Here is a 16,431-nt window from a genome sequence, read left to right as displayed (position 1 = left end):
ACATTTTATAATAAAAATAAACGTTCTCTTAATTCTGGGTGAAAATGCAAACCTTATACAAAAAATGAAGCCATAAAAAACAAAATATCCAAATGTCAATACTCCTGGTTGTGTTAATGTGCACTGTGAACTGAACTAATCTGAGCCCTATTTGAAATATACTGCATGTGGGGGGGGCTTATGTGCCTCACCTTTTGTGGAAATCAAGACAAAATTAACACAAACAAATATAAATAAAACACACAAGGTTTAAACCCATATCTTCCAAAAATGGACAATGACATCTGGCTCATGTCTGAGACACGAGATAAGTTTTGCAATAATCCTACAATCCTAACAATTAAATGTTGTGTAAAGTTTAAAAAAAGACAAATTAACACAGATTTGTTTTTCAGAACATTTTACTTTTTTTGTAACATGAATCTTCGGCCTTTTCTTAAGAGCCTTTTGGGATGCTTTGTCAGTGGAACCTGAGATAAAAAACTCCATTTAGGGAGCAGTAAGTAATTTTTTTCTTTTTATATTTTTAATGTATGTGATGTGTAAGTTCCCATTCTCTAAGCAAAAACTGAAAACAATATAATACAAAAAACAACTTCCAAATAAAAAAAGATTTGTAAAACAGAACATGAACAGTACTGAGGTTTCAGCTTTTGCCTCTACGGGAATGAGGTGAGGTGGACAAAACGAACACCACTCCCTGCTGGAGACAGGAGATAACAGTTGGTGCCATTTTAGACCGATGAGGGGGGGGGGTCACACAGCCTGGGCGAGCTGGGTGAACTAAGCATGGGGGAGAGAGAGAGAGCCACAGATGGGAAGAGAAACGAAGAGTACACATTCTAATATAAGACTTAAACGTGACAATAATATGTTGTATATGTTTATGTGCAACGGTGAGAAAAGGCACAATAGCACAGTGTGTCATGCTTAACTAGTTTCCTTTAAATTAGAGGTCAAGCGGGCCCAAAGTACTGTAGCCTGATGTAAAATGTAACAGCCTTTCCGTTCCACTCACTTTGTTTTTTGCTGCAGAGCCACTTATGAAGGCTGCAATATACCAGAGGAGCATTTAACATTGTGCGCTGTTGCTGCTTATGCCTACTCTTCAAAACCTGAAAATGCTACTGCAAATTGTGGAGAAATATTTGAAAATCATCATATCAGTGTAATAGTAAATTTATTTTAATGCATGGTATAATGTATTCAAACCTTATTACTATCTTATTATTAGTCAATTCTAATAACTAGTTTTGGGTAGCCCATCAAAGCTGTGCCTGGACTGAAAGGAAATATTTTGTGGCCTAAAATCTCAAACTGTATGCATTTGTCTATCAGTCTAAACCGTAGGTGCCATTTTGGTAAACTTCCACCTAAAATGCAGTCCAGCGGTGGCGAAAGATCCGCAGACTATACAATATAAATCTCAAATGTAAAAGGATGCTACAAATATTTAACTGTTGTACATGAGAAATAACTGTGTGACACTTCTGCTTTGTTCAAAATCCAAAAACTGTTTAGGTAAATACTACCACATCTCATAAAATACTTTAAAACAAGAGCTAAACTTAATAAATTGGGTATAATATATGTAATGTTTTTGGTTTTACATAGCAGGGGGTTAGTAAGTTCTGTTGGTTGCAGCCCTTTGTTAGCAACTAATATATAAAGAGCTATATGGAGATTGTTACCTATGACAAACAGCAAAAGCCTTCACCTCCTCAATCATGTTTATCTGGCACCATTTTCAATTGTTTTCAGAAATTTGCCATTTTATTTTTTTCTTCACTGAATCAAATTACAAAAGGTCTGCTTGTTTTGAGTAAAAGTAAACGTTAGATTTACAACTTATTTATCTTCTTTCATGTAAACAAAAGGGGATAAACATCTGTTTCTTGCTATAATCTGAGGTTTTCCAAAATCCCAAATTAAACCTACTCTTCACAACTCCTCTAACCATAGCCTACATAATCTCAAAACTGCACTTCAAGCTAAATACTTCAATCCAGAGCTCCAGCACACTTCAAGTTGAGAGGAGAGAGTAGAAAGGTGGACAGAGGTGGGATTGTATTGGCTTTGAGTGTCTAGGTCCATTCTGCAGTAATAGGTGCAGCTGGGGCGGGGCAGGTATTTGGAGGGGATATGGCGATAGATCGTAAGGGTCGAGTGGCGACGCTGCTGAGGCCCCTACGACCTTTGACCTCAATGGACGACGAGTGCTCCGGCGGCGTAACTCACAGAGCTATCATCCATGCTCCGGCACTCACTCGACTGTGCGTAGTTCAAGAAAGTGAAGCTCATATCTATGTCATTCTTTCTCAGCTCAGCCACAGCCTGAAACAGTCAGGGACAGATCAGAGCACAATTCACACCAAGAGGCTGTTAAAATGAATGAGCACAGTATGTTTTTTTTTGGTATACACACATTTAGTAGCACTCCAATAGGATGCCGTCCACAGATAGTATTGCGATACTTCTTCAGGTAGTTGGTAAAAAGGATTGGATCCAACGACTCTATAATGCGCATCCCCTAAACAAATAAGTAAAGGATACAGCAAACAAGAGGTTAGGATTATTAGAAAAAAAAAAGTTTTATTACACACTAAATTCATTACCATTTTGTCAAGATGCTCAATAGATCTATAGATCTCTCCTTGTGCATCATCATAGTATGTGTAGTTGAAGCGTTGACCTTGAAATGAAACAGTAAGTGCATCAGTGCAGATCTCAGGCCTCCTTTGTGCAAATTTTACTAGTGTTTTGTTTTAAAATTTTGTCTTACCCCAATGGCAGAAGTCAGATGAGATGACAAAAAGATTGGTGGGGTCAGCCAGGTATTTGCTGAACAGGCGTCCGTACTCCTGTTCTTTAGATTCACTTAGTGCACCCACAAGCACAGGAACAATGGTGAAATCATCTCTGCGACTACAAATTAAAAACTATATTAAAGCATGTTTACTACAGATTGGATCATCTTTTCCACATACACACAAGTGAAATGTTGAACAGTTAGTGGTTACTATGTGACAGACTTCTTAAAACAGCCCAATGTTTGGACGGAAAAACTAATCGCAGGAAGAAGGAAAATGATGCATCATGAGTGAATTGATGAATTGGCCACAAACAACTGGACAGAGATAAGAGGATTGAAAACAGCACATCAGAAATAATAACACTCAATCCAAGCTAAATGAGCAAAAAACAATTTGAATACATTAACAATGTCCTCAAAATCCCCTCCATTCGGTGCTAAACCATGGAAAACAGGCTATTGACACAGCAGACCTGGTTTGTGGTCTGTTTTCCCTGCATTTCCTGCTTCCTCTCAAGAAATTACTTTTAACTCTTGCCAACCAAACAGAAGGCTGCCATCAATTATGCACACTGACACTTCTCATGTGCCACAGTATCGTGGGCCTATAGCTCAGAGCGTGTTCAGAATGACAATCGACTCAACACCCAGAAGACTTGTCATGATAAAAGCTTTTATGTGCTGCGCTTTGTTGGTGTAATTAATGCAAGTATGTTACCTCTCCATGGCTTTAGCAGTGTAAGGCAAGTGCATTTCAATACTGTGCTCTTCTAGATCGGTCTTCTGAGTCATTCGGTCAAACATCCCAGTTTTCCCGAGCTCAGCATACACTGAAACACACATGTAATTCTTATGTTAGTTAATAAGCTTTTTAAAAAAAAAAATAAAATAAATTGAAAGTACATCTGCATATATGGATAGTTAATAGTTTTTTTGGTTGTCATTTTTATTTAATAATTTTTCCACACAGCATAATGCATTTTCTTGTTACTGCCTCATTTTGTCATTAAAAAAACATTTAAAGACTTAATAATAGCACATTACAGCAGTATAACTTTACACAGCAAAAACAAGCAAAAAAAAAAAAAAAACAGGTCAGCACAAGTCCAAGAGTAAATACCCTTCTGGTCAATCCGTAGATCATACAGAGGAGTTTTGTAGACTTCTGCAGGAGACAATGCACAGCGGGACAGGGCCACGTGATGAGAGGGTCCCAAAATGAACACCCTACGACTGTAAAACCATGCATTTAATCACTGATAGGGTTAGGGACATATTAGTTAATGATATGCCAACTAAACTTACGTTACAGAAGGGTCGACTTGTTTGTAGGCATGTGCTGCGCAGGCACCACAGTAAGTGTACCCAGCATGCCTGTGAAAGAAGACACGTGACATTATATGGAGACAGAGCAACACTTTAATTCAGGAGTGCGTCTGTGCTTACGGTGCAATGATGGCTCGAGCAGGTCTGAACGAGGAATGAGCATGGGACAGCCAACCCTCCAACTGTGCATTAAGCTGAGCACCTGAGAAGCACAGCAAATTTATACTGTAATACAGATCCACATATATTATTAATGTGTATATTACTGCAATATTATCAAGTATAAATTGGATTATCTTTAAGCCTGGAATACCTCTTGATCATGACTAATTTACTTAGTAGCTTTATACTGCCTTTATCCGCATTTTCTGCCAGAAGTTCAGATATGAATGTGATTGTTTATTGTGCCTGTCACTCAACCAGACCTCAATCTGATCGCTTTCCAAATTAGCAGAGGGTCATGTTATCAAATATAAATACCCAATCTTTATACATTCAGCAAATGTATTTACTCATACAGATCTAAGTACATTATTGATTTATATGTCACATTATTTGATCTTTAAGCCCATATCTCTAATTTTGATTAGAGAGAGACCAATAAACCTTACACTTAGCACTTTTTTGCATATTGGACATAAGCCTTAAATTTCAAGAACAGGACGATATTTAGTTTTGGGCAACTTGCTGCCTAAAGAATACACAACATGTACAGTTCTTTTATGGATTTATGGTAAAAAAAAGGGCTGTGGGGAAGTTTAAAGGACATAATTTAGGTAAAATAATCGCAATCGGCCAAAAATTATCTGCAGAGTTTATCAGCTATTGGTTACTCTAGATTCTAAACTATTGGTATCAACATTGGTCACGGAAAAAAAACATACTGGTCAATCTTTAACTTTGATCATTGTTTATTAACATTTAGTTTCATATTGTCTTTAGGAAAAACAAACAACTTCTGCCAAGAGTTCACACTTTAGTGTGGCTGGTTATTGTCCATGTCTCAGGTTAAGAAATAAAGCTTAATGGCAATATATTATTATATCATCTATCTAATAGCTTTCCAAATTAGCATATGATTACATGATTCAGTACAATATAAATACCCAAGGTGTCAGGTTTTTATTTAAAAATAGAAGAGCTTGCCTTGTTGTAACTGTTCTCAACAGCTACAACAAGGCATCATCTTGTTGTAAAAAAAAAAAAAAAAAAAAAAAAACATTAGACAAAACCAAGGAGGAGCTCAACACAGCAGCTTGCTTAGGTGGTAGACAGTAACAATTAAGTACCTTTGCTTTTGTGCAAGCTTCTGCTTGATGCAGAGTAGGTAAATCCAAACACATTTGTCAACAAGATAAACTGTCCTTTTAGTTTAATGGGACCCTAATGCTGTCAACAGAAAAAGCAAGAGGCTCATTAGCATAAAAAAACAACCAAGGACGTCCAGGTCGATGCGTCTATAAGACTGAGAGACTTTTGCTTTGTTCAAAGGCGGTACGCCTATATTTATAATTATAGTGAGATGTGCGTGTTACATTTGTAAACAGTAGTTTGGTAATAGTATTTTTTTTTTTCTTACGCTGAAATAAAGCACTACCGAGTGAAATGGGGGAAGGGGTGCAACGTGAACCTTCAGCGTTTTCTGCCCTGCCCAGTCTTTTGTTTCACAGCAGACAGCGGCTCTGCACTAAACTTGAGGTCTTGGATCTGAAGTTTGAATATGTCATGACATTATGAACCACAGGGTAAATGGATAGTAACCTGATACAAAGAGACAATGCCATTTGGTTAAGAAAATACCATTTGATTAGCAATCTAAAGTATATTTCCTCAACTTTGAGCCTATGATGACTGGCCAAAATCCATATCAATGCAGGTCACTGTGTTTTGATCAGTGTTATCGATCAACCACAAAGGAAAATGCTGAATAAGCTCAAAACAACCATGCACCAAACAGGACCAGAGATGAGGTAGTCGATAGCAGCTAGCTCTAAATGTTAGCTTTTTGCTAAGTAGAGTAGAAACTTTACAACAAACAGCACATGTTTTTTCATGTTTTACGTGCGTCTTCAAAGTCTTCTTAGCAATAGTAATAGTAAAATAAAACCTTAAGTTAAATGAGCACTGCTTGTCCTGATGGGAGAAAAATACCACCTAGCTAACAGGGCTACCAGGCCAGTGCACTGTTGACAATTACCCGAAGCAGAGTACCAGGCCCCGGCGTGTTTGGCGTCTCTGCAATTCCCTCTGTTCGACATCTTGGTTCCCCAGCCGCCTATCTTGCTTTACTTCACTTTTATCAGGAGAAATAAAACAAAAGAAATGACTCGGGTTGTCAAAAGCGAGAGGAAGAGCCAGGTCTTCGTTGTTAACTTGTTTGTAGTCTACAGACAAAGGGTAGTAGCTGCACAGCCTCGGCTTATAACAACCTCCCGTCAGCTGGCTGTGTGGGATGTCTCCGTGTTAGCATGTATTTAGCCGGAGAAAACTTATAAAACGCCAGCGGCTGAAGCGTTTCTAGATACGGTAATCGCAAAACTTTGAAAGGCACAAAAAATACGAGCGTGTCTGAAGTGCCAATGCAAAAGAAGCGAGACCGGATTGCCAGTGTTAGCTGTCAGGAGTTTGGTCAGGAGAAGCGCGACGATCAGAGCTTTAACTGAGGAGCAGGTAGGGGGCGGGGCTTAAACCGTTCCATGAGCCATAACCGAGCTCTCATTGGCTGCCTGAATAACCTAAATAATCTGATTGGTGGAGTCTGAATCTGGGTTTGGCTGTTGCGAAGATGATGGGATCGTTTGTCTCCAAAGGATTTTTAGAAAGAAAGCGCTTCTATTTTCTAAACCAAAAGATTATTGCCCTCACTTGTAAATAGTTCATGTGGTTTAATGTAACATGTCTGAAGAATGTAAACGAAAACTCATGTTAAATTACAAGAGTAGGGGTGGGATTAAAGAGATTTTCTTCTTCCTTCTTCCTTTTTGGGCAAATTTTGTTGTTGTTGTTGATATTTCTGTTATGAGTTCACTAATTTTATAAGGATAATACTTTGTTCCATTGTAAAAGAATGTAAATAGTTTACTTAATACATAAAATTAAATCTATTTTAATTCATCATAATGAGGCTTACTGAGCTATAGCATTCACTGACAGTGCTGAAACAAAATTATATTTTCCAGTATGTAACTTTATTTATTTATTTATTTATTTATTTGTTTGTTTGTTTGTAAAAATAAAAGTATAATTTAAGTTTTAATTGCGTATAAAGCACTAAAAAAAAAAAAAAAAACATGCGTCCTTACTGAGACTGGGCTTGCGTCTCCACATACCTGATTCTTTATTTGGCCTGGGGAAACCTCCTCATGCTTGGTTCCATGGAAATGTTGTTCCGTTGGCTATAATTTTGTAACATCTATTTATGTATCTCCATGGGCAATGTATGTATGTAACGAAGTATGGTTTTAACTCTCTATTTTCATAAACTTATCCATAAGTTCCATAGGCCCACTGTGCCTTTAAGGGTAGCATATTTGGTCCTTTAAATAATACTAATTTACTGAATAGCTTGCTCAACATACATCCAAAAAACTTTACATTGAATTGTGATACACATTGTCTACACAACCTTACAATATGTTCTTCATTAAAGGTTTCATATGTCATAATTTTATATTTATATTTTTTCCAGTTAATTTTCCTCATATTGGTGGTAACATTTTACATAAAACGACAGCACAACTTATTGCATTACCGGTTCTGTCAGTTTTTCATGTATTTACATTGTGTATTTATGTTTTATACCAGCAGATGGCGCCATAAAACATTCCGTTCCAAATAGAAGAAAAGAGGGGCGGGCACATGTGCTGTCAGTCAGCGGAGAAGCGGAAGCAGCGAAAAATGTTTTTGTAGCGAGGAGATGAGGATTTCTGTACATATGTAGCCTGATTGTTATTTATATATGCCTACTTCTATTGATCTAAATATCTATGAATATTAAAATCCAGTGTTTTAGTTGAGTTCGTAAGTTTTTCATCGTTTAGGTGAAGCGAAGTGACAGTAGTAGTAATGTCGACCAAAATTAACCCAAGTAAAAGCAAAGATAACGCAGAAGTGATCAAAAACTACCACAAGCAAGCGTTTGAGTACATCTCCCGGGCCTTAAGAATCGACGAAGAGGACACAGGTGCGTATTTTGTGCCAAGATTTGAGCTGGGCGTTGTTGGGATTCGTGAAATAGCGTTACCCCCAATGTTATAACCATTGATGTATAACAACAGGAGAGAAAGAGGAGGCAGTCCAGTGGTACAAAAGAGGGATTTCTGAGCTTGAAAAGGGCATTGCAGTCGAAATCAATGCACAAGGTAAGATTAAAATACAATGAAAAGCATAAATACAGGCCTACTGTATAGAGACATTGTTGACCTATTTGTGTGTTTACAGGGGACCAATATGAGAGAGCCAAAAGACTACAAGATAAAATGGTCAATAATCTCACTATGGCTAAAGACAGACTGGTCTTATTAGGTATGTGAAATTAATTCCTATCCCTTAAATTATTACTATGGAGTGGAGCCCTATACTGTAAAGTAGGTAGCAGGAAAGAGGCAACGTCAACATACTAGAAATTTGAAAGGGAAACTAAAATTCATCGAAGAATTTAGATTACATTTTGAAGGTCTATAAATAGGCCTATGGGTGCATTCTTAATTATTTATGACAAAGTTTACGATTACACTTTTTATTATGAGTAGCAGTAGGGCTGTGCGATATGACAATAACAATTTAATCATGATCACTCTTTGGACAATGTGGTATTTTGGTGAAGTTGTCATATTATGACTCAGAAATTCATTTTTTCTCCACTCACTTCTTATTGGTCAACCTCCATATGTCTGAGTGTGTGACAGGTGGTGGTAAAAATAAATAAAATCAAATAAAAATTGTGATCAGGGTCCAAGAAAATCATGATAACATTTTTTGACACATTACCCACCCCCAGAGTATATTTGCTAATTTAATGTAAACGGTTAAAGATGCACATAAGGTTCAAAGAAAGTAACCTGGACTTGATTAATAGTTCCATTCCACCATTATCCACTGCACTCGCAGGTGGTTTATTTATTTCCTCACCTATATTGCACTGGATAACCCTAAACTCTTCTCTGCCTTTCATAGAAACAACATTGGCTTCCAAACAACGGAGTGATTCTCAGAGAACTTCAGCTTCTTTCTTTTCAACTCAGCCAAAACCTGTTCCCAAGAGTCAGCCTCCATCTCGCTCTGCACTGTCTAATATCCGACCATCATCGACTGTACGGTCCACATCCAGAACCAATGATTTCAAGGTAAATTTGATCTAGTCTAAAAATCATACTGCATGACTAAAAAATATTTACATCTACAATTTTAAGTGGACAGATTATTTAAAATCACCTTTTATGAGATTTTGATCATACTGTTGTTTCGTCATCATTAGCTTACTCAAAGTTTTGCTTCAAATGATTATAAACAAATTTACAGTTCCGCTATCAAACTTTTTTTAGATCAATATTATCATTTATATTGAACAAAATGTAAAATGAAGATCTATGTAGGTTATAGTTTCATACTAAATACCCCAAAAGTGTGTCTTCTTTTATCTAACTTTTTTTTTTTTTTTTTTTTTTTAAAGGTAACCCCCACCACTGCAAAATCAAATGGGAGAACAGCAGCAGTGAAGCAGCCACTAAGGAGGGATATGAAAAACTTCAAAAATGTTGACAGCAAACTGGCAAATCTGATCCTCAATGAAATCGTAGACAGGTGCAGTTCAGTATACATGAGTGCCTAGCTTATATGATTATTGTTTGAGATGTAACTGATTATCTATTTGTCTTCAATCCAGTGGAGCTACTATATCATTTGAAGACATTGCAGGACAACAGCTGGCAAAACAAGCACTCCAAGAGATTGTTATTCTTCCTGCCTTAAGACCAGAGGTTGAAATATATAGATTTACTTTGATTTTATATAGGTTTTAATTCATTAAAATTATTAATCAAGAATTTGGATTTTGTAGCTCTTCACTGGGCTGAGAGCACCAGCACGAGGACTGCTTTTATTTGGGCCACCTGGAAATGGCAAAACTATGTTGGTAAGTAAATTGTTCTTTTATCTTGACAATATATTATAGTTACCATTAATAACTTTTAATTCCTTCCAGGCTAAAGCTGTTGCTGCGGAGTCAAACGCAACTTTCTTCAACATCAGCGCAGCTAGTTTGACCTCTAAATATGTAAGAAGTCTCTATTTTTAACCCTATTTTCCTAGCATATTATCTTGAGCCTGTCTAACTTTGCTAATGCCCTCTGCTCAAATTGAAGGTTGGTGAGGGTGAGAAGTTAGTTCGAGCCTTGTTTGCTGTCGCCAGGGAGTTACAACCCTCAGTCATCTTTATAGGTCAGTATTTCTTTACTTTATGATACAAGCTATGTTCACTGTACTTTTAATCAACTGTGAATCTTCTCCCATCAGATGAAGTTGACAGTTTGCTGTGTGAGAGGAGAGAAGGGGAACATGATGCCATGAGGCGATTGAAAACTGAGTTCCTTGTTGAGTTTGATGGGGTAAGAGGGATTTAAAATGGGCTGAAGTTTGATTTTAGTGCATTTTACCAAGACATTTTTTAACTCTGGTGTTTCAGGTTCAGTCCGGAGGAGACGACCGAGTGCTTGTGATGGGAGCGACAAACAGGCCACAGGAGCTTGATGAAGCTGTGCTCAGGTAGAAACAATAAGTTTTCAACCAGTTTGATCATTTCTGGGTTTCAAATGACACCACAACATTCTATAGACCAATCATTTTTAAAGGTGCATTATGTAACTTTTTTGGTGAAGGGTTCGCCACTACCCTGTCATTGTGGAGATGGCATTGCTTTGCTTAGAATGTTCTACAGTATGGCATTAGACTTGATCTATGTTTATGTTAATTTGCTGATATTGGATTTTTTGAGGTCTCAGTCAGAGTCTTTTCATAATTATTGTTAAAATAGTAATGATCAATTTCAGCATTTGTAACTTTTCCTTTTAATATTTAATGAATTAATTAATATATTTCTTATGAAAACACCATTTAATCAACAGGGAAAACTGGCTCTTGTCCTCTATCTGGGAGGATGGCATCACATTTTAGAACCTGAAAACCACCAATTGCATTTACACATTGTTCACTGTATTTACCCATGTCTCTTTGCAGGCGTTTTGCAAAAAGAGTTTACGTGGCTTTGCCAGACGAAGAGGTGACTTAACAAAATAAATCAATGGAACAATTCCTACATACTGTATATTGATGAGTTTTACATTTATTACTATTTTTGTTTACAGACGCGAGCCCTGTTGCTTCAAAATCTGTTGTCTAAGCATGGGAATCCTTTGACCAAAAGTGAGCTTTCCTATTTAGCCAAGTAGGTTTTTCAATTAATTACCATATTTTGTTTGTTTATTTCCATATTGTGAAATCATTGTGTAATCATTGAATTTATGACATTTTCAGGAAGACTCAAGGTTATTCAGGGAGTGATTTGACATCATTAGCCAAAGATGCTGCACTAGGACCAATTAGGGGTATGATTAACTATACTTTTGATATGACAACCTTGTACATTAAATTAGATATTTATCCAATTATTTTTATTCTCCTGCAGAGTTGGGACCACAGCAAGTCAGAAATATGGCTGCGAGTGAGGTAAGATTCCAAGTACCCAAAATAGCACCTCTAATTTTATTCTAGCCTATTTATGTATTTCTTATGAACTGTCATTGTTTTTGCTCACAGATGCGAAACATTAAGATGAAAGACTTTGATGATTCGCTGAAGCGCATCAAACCCAGTGTTAGCCCCACGACACTCAACATGTACTCCAAATGGAACCAGGATTATGGTGACACAACAGCCTTTTGATCTAAGTAATTTGTTTCAAAAGAGAGACTAAACTTTTTTCTTCCACACTGGTGCAAACCGCAAAACTGTACATATAATATAAGGGAGGATGAGCCTCTTTTGCACTAAAAAATAGATCAATTCAGTTACTTCCTGTTTTATGGGAAGGCTTACTTACTTACTGCATTTTATGAGTCTCTTGACTGTAGTAAAACTAACGAATATTTATTGTTTTCAGAATTGTCAAAATCAAAGTTGTATGTGTTTAAACTGCCTCAAGAGGGCAGTGTATTTCTGTGAATACTGGCTTTGTCATGGTTTTAAACATGCATTAACATAACACATACACTGTACATTGATTACTTGCCTGATGTATTAAAAACTATGGCACAGGCCGTTAAGTGCTCCAAGTAGAAGAGTTGCTTGATGTGTATTTGCATTCTGCAAATAATGAACTTTGATGTGAACGTTTTGCATTTGCACTTACTTTGTAGACATACTTTGGCTTGAAAATAGCAGATTTTGTTGCCTGACTTCTTTTCCATAATGGATATATCAGGCAAGACAAATACAGGAAATGAGTGCGGCCTTACTCTCAATAAACATGCTTAAATCAATATTACTGTAAATGTCTTTAAACAAAGATCATGATAGTCACTCCAATCTATTTTGAATTTCCACTTTCTTGAATGTCATGGCCAAAAAAAATAATCAAAATTTGGAAAGACTCAGTTCATTGTTTATTTGCTGTCATATGAAAGTTCTGCACACTATGTCTTAAAATGATTTGGACACTTTGATTCATGTGTAATGCTTTCTCATGTGCTACAATAAATATAAAGGCCTGGATGTTCTTGTCATATTTTGTCATTTTACATCTTGTACCAACATCTGTTTTGCAAGGGCATTTCAAGGCCTTTTCAGTGAGAAGATATATGGCCTCTAACCACAGATGTGAAGAATGCAGAAGATTGCTATTAATGAAAATCAAGACTTTGTTGGCTGTCAAGTACATGGCACATTGAATTAACTCTGCTCTTCAGCTCTTGTCAAATAGTTGTATAAGCTTTTGCCGTGTTTATACTTGTAGGCTAGATTCAAAGCTTTAGGGAGAAAAGTAACTTGAAGCTGATATGTTTTCAGTGGCCAAGAGGTTCTGTGATGCGAATAGTGAGGTTTAAAGTGCACTAGGGTCACCAGCTGTGAGGTAAGCTAAGCACTCAGGTTAACAGAACGCCTGTGGTCACTCATAGATTTATCTCCTCTGTGCACTTCATACCTCTGGCCTGTAACCTCTGCGCAGCTGCCACAGGTTCTTCCCCTGGTCAACCTCTGCATTGTGGTTGGCGTGACCATGATACATCAGCTTCCTTCAGTCTGCAGTCCTCTATGTAACTTTAATGACTATAACTATCTTTAAAGGTGCATTGTGTAACTCTTCTGAAGGAGGGTCCACTGCCTGCTTGTTTGCATGGAGATGCTTTGCCAAGGATGTTCCACAGTATAGCATTAAATGTAGTCATCTCTGTGAAAAGGTAAGACCAAGCTACAGGTCAGATCTGTTAAAAAAAGCAAACCCACTCAGTTATAATGCATGTTTTCAAGGGGTTCTTTTTATCTGTAAAACACATGAAGCTAGCTACATAATGCAGAGACACACACAACCAGAACCAACCAGTTCAGGACTGAAACAGCACTAAATGAGTTCTAAAGCATAATTAAAGTTACTATAGTTAGAATCCACACTTAATTAAATGGGTTTTTTTTACAATGTCTTTTGTATATCTGTATATATCTGTGTATTCCTTTTTAGGTTGACTTTTTAACATCTGTCCAGCATCAGCAGATGAAAAATATCTGCTAGAGTAGACTAATTTTGGGGCATTTGTAGAAATGTTTATTCAGATACATTGTCCCTTAAATTAAATAAACTAATAATAAACTATCCATAGACTAAGATTAAACCAGGACTAAACCATCACAATTGTGGTGGAGCTTCACAGAGATGAAATCCATGTACTGTAATCAGACAGGAGACGCTCAGAAACAGCAGACACAAAAACAGATGCCATCTTTGGAACTGTTTACGAAGGTTCACCAGGTCTGACTGGAGCTCAGGGATAGATGAGTGGTATCAAGGATTTCAGACCCAAAGACACAGCATGAGAGAAGCACAAATGAGTCCAGAGCAGGGTCCGAGTACCACTGGATCTGAACATGGTCTAACAGCTCTGCTCACAAAAAACACAGTTGCCCCGGGACAGACTGAGGGACATTTGGCTGTCAATCTGTGCCATCTGTCTCCACCCACATGCAACATCCACACAGGTAACTAACTCAAGAAACCAACGCATTTCAGACACTGGCACATACACCTTTGTGTTCTACTTCACGTGTAGGACCCAGATGTGAGCCAACCCACCCAGCTGTGAAAACAGCATATCCAGCCTCAGTCTCAGCCTCTGCTCCCTGTCCCCAGTCCTGGTTCCCTGGCCCCTGGTCTTAAGGTCTTAATACAAAAAAAGGTAATACACTTAAAATATCACTATGTTTTAAAGGTGCATTGTGTAATTTTTCTGGTGAAGGGTCCGTCAATTGCTTTTCTCTATGGAGATGTTATTGCATTGTCTGGAATGTCATGGAGACCAAACCAGAACAAGGTACATTTTAGATCTGTGGAGAGGCAACCTCACAGTCAAAATGCCTGTTTTTCTAGGTATTTTAAAACAATAAAACCACGTGTAATTTAATAAATGTACAGTAGACCTGTTTAATGTCATGCTGTGGAACATTCCAGGCAGAGCAATGACATCGAAAAAAGCAGGTCACAGACCCTTAACCAAAAAGTTATACAGTGCACTTTTAATGATTTAATGACATTGCAAGACATATATAGTTTTTATTTTTAATTTTCATATCTGTAATCTTGACATTGTTTACTTTTTTTTTTTTTTTTACCGTTACCTGCTTTTCATAACCCTGTATTTGTTTCTTATTGCATAAAAGTTGCATAAAAGTTGCATAGTTACCCAAGTACACATATTGCTGGAGTCACACCCAGTACTGCACTCCTTCAGGGCATAGATGTTGAGTTTGAGTGTGTGCTTTTTAACTGGTCATGACTGAAGAGCTTCTTTCATGACACCAACTGGAACGCAGGGGGCTCAAGTTACCGTTTAGTCATCACCTTTTTATGTTTTCACTTCACTAAGTAAGCAAACGACTCTCTATGACTATGCTACCATAACTGCTTGTAGTTCATATTTCTTATCTTGCATCCAAATTATTACAACCAATTGCATGTTAAGCAGGTTGTAATTGCAAGTGTAGACAATGTTTTTTTTGGATTATGGAGGCCGCTTTAAATCTGATTGACAACTTGCCAATGCGTGGCATACCTGTGGCCCTTGCTCCACGGTTGCTCATTGATGCAATATTATGAACTCCAGGCTGACTCAGAATTGGTGATCATTTGATACCAGCCCACACCTGTAGAGGGCAGAATAATAGTAAACATGTGAGGACCTCTCGGTGACTACATAAACAGTGTGGAGTGGTCCTTTAAGTGGCTTTTTATTAAAACAGAGGGAGATAGGTGGTTTTGTTCGACTGTAGATGTGTTTGCTCTTATGGCAATGAAATCCGAACTGCGTTCAGTGTATTTGAAAACTTATTTTACATACAAAGGACATATCTTAACGTGTATTGAAATAGGTAGTTCCAAATAGTGTAATGATAAAATTGTGACACAGGCTGTTTAGTTATTTTTTGCAGCCATCATTTTGAAATCTAAATATTTTATTTCGCTTTATCAAAGTGTTTTAAAGTAAACACTTATCTGTATGTGTATGGTTGTGTCCTTGAGCAAGATAATTCTCCCACATTGCTGAAAGTGCACCCAGTGATTAAAGGGCCCATTACCCATATTATGCTATTTTTGATCTGTTAAAATGTTGTGTCTTGTTTCATTCACTCATATTTTCTACACAAACCCTACATATTTATATTGAATTTTTCCCTCAAACAAAAAACACTCTGTTATTCCACCTTGTGATGTCATGTTGTGATACAGGAAGTGTTACACTTTGTTTTTTAATTCTAAATCTTGATTTAGCCCTAGAATTACCCATCTCTATTGAACTAAGGGTAAAGGGCAGTTGTTACATGAAGTACGACTACATGACATGACAAGGTGGAATAGCGTATTTTGACTTTTGGAGATGTAGACAGCTTAATAAACACAGGATTACTTAAACATACAGTATGTGAATTAAACAAAACACTACTCCAGGGACAGGTTTTTGATAAGGTAACAACATTATAACATGGCCTAAATCTCACAATTTTGTGTAATATAGGATCTTTAAAACTGTTAA

General features: G+C 37.2%; 2 protein-coding genes across 2 annotated transcripts; one reads left to right on the top strand and one right to left on the bottom strand.

Moving 5' to 3' along the window:
* Nucleotides 1-383: 383 nt before the first annotated feature.
* On the bottom strand, nucleotides 384-6,802 carry memo1 (mediator of cell motility 1). Its single transcript, XM_020921045.2, has 9 exons — nucleotides 6,336-6,802; nucleotides 4,259-4,340; nucleotides 4,118-4,186; nucleotides 3,933-4,045; nucleotides 3,531-3,642; nucleotides 2,783-2,925; nucleotides 2,616-2,692; nucleotides 2,426-2,530; nucleotides 384-2,334 (listed from the first exon to the last, which is right to left on the bottom strand). Exons 1-9 carry the CDS (start codon nucleotides 6,394-6,396, stop codon nucleotides 2,203-2,205), a joined length of 894 nt encoding a protein of 297 aa, XP_020776704.1. The 5' UTR covers nucleotides 6,397-6,802; the 3' UTR covers nucleotides 384-2,202.
* Nucleotides 6,803-8,013: 1,211 nt separating this feature from the next.
* On the top strand, nucleotides 8,014-12,904 carry spast (spastin). Its single transcript, XM_020921236.2, has 16 exons — nucleotides 8,014-8,321; nucleotides 8,416-8,499; nucleotides 8,579-8,662; nucleotides 9,314-9,483; nucleotides 9,810-9,940; nucleotides 10,023-10,116; nucleotides 10,197-10,271; nucleotides 10,341-10,412; nucleotides 10,501-10,576; nucleotides 10,652-10,743; nucleotides 10,821-10,900; nucleotides 11,372-11,414; nucleotides 11,500-11,579; nucleotides 11,669-11,739; nucleotides 11,820-11,860; nucleotides 11,951-12,904. The coding sequence occupies exons 1-16, from the start codon at nucleotides 8,204-8,206 to the stop codon at nucleotides 12,074-12,076; spliced, it is 1,437 nt and encodes a 478-aa protein (XP_020776895.1). The 5' UTR covers nucleotides 8,014-8,203; the 3' UTR covers nucleotides 12,077-12,904.
* Nucleotides 12,905-16,431: the final 3,527 nt, after the last annotated feature.

Source organism: Boleophthalmus pectinirostris, unplaced genomic scaffold, assembly GCF_026225935.1.
Source record: "Boleophthalmus pectinirostris isolate CB_2022bp ecotype Guang Dong unplaced genomic scaffold, ASM2622593v1 HiC_scaffold_5, whole genome shotgun sequence".
Classification (NCBI taxonomy): Eukaryota; Metazoa; Chordata; class Actinopteri; order Gobiiformes; family Gobiidae; genus Boleophthalmus; species Boleophthalmus pectinirostris.
This window is presented reverse-complemented; position numbering and strand designations above follow the sequence as displayed.

Bases quoted from the DNA above. Each gene is read 5' to 3' on its own strand.
- spast (XM_020921236.2), top strand. From the start codon at position 8,204: ATGTCGACCAAAATTAACCCAAGTAAAAGCAAAGATAACGCAGAAGTG. The intron at 10,117-10,196 runs GTTGAAATATAT...TGGATTTTGTAG, and splicing joins TTCCTGCCTTAAGACCAGAG to CTCTTCACTGGGCTGAGAGC. The intron at 10,901-11,371 runs GTAGAAACAATA...GTCTCTTTGCAG, and splicing joins CTTGATGAAGCTGTGCTCAG to GCGTTTTGCAAAAAGAGTTT.
- memo1 (XM_020921045.2), bottom strand. From the start codon at position 6,396: ATGTCGAACAGAGGGAATTGCAGAGACGCCAAACACGCCGGGGCCTGG. The intron at 3,643-3,932 runs GTATTTACTCTT...TGTGTGTTTCAG, and splicing joins TCTACGGATTGACCAGAAGG to TGTATGCTGAGCTCGGGAAA. The intron at 2,335-2,425 runs GTGTGTATACCA...TGACTGTTTCAG, and splicing joins CTATTGGAGTGCTACTAAAT to GCTGTGGCTGAGCTGAGAAA.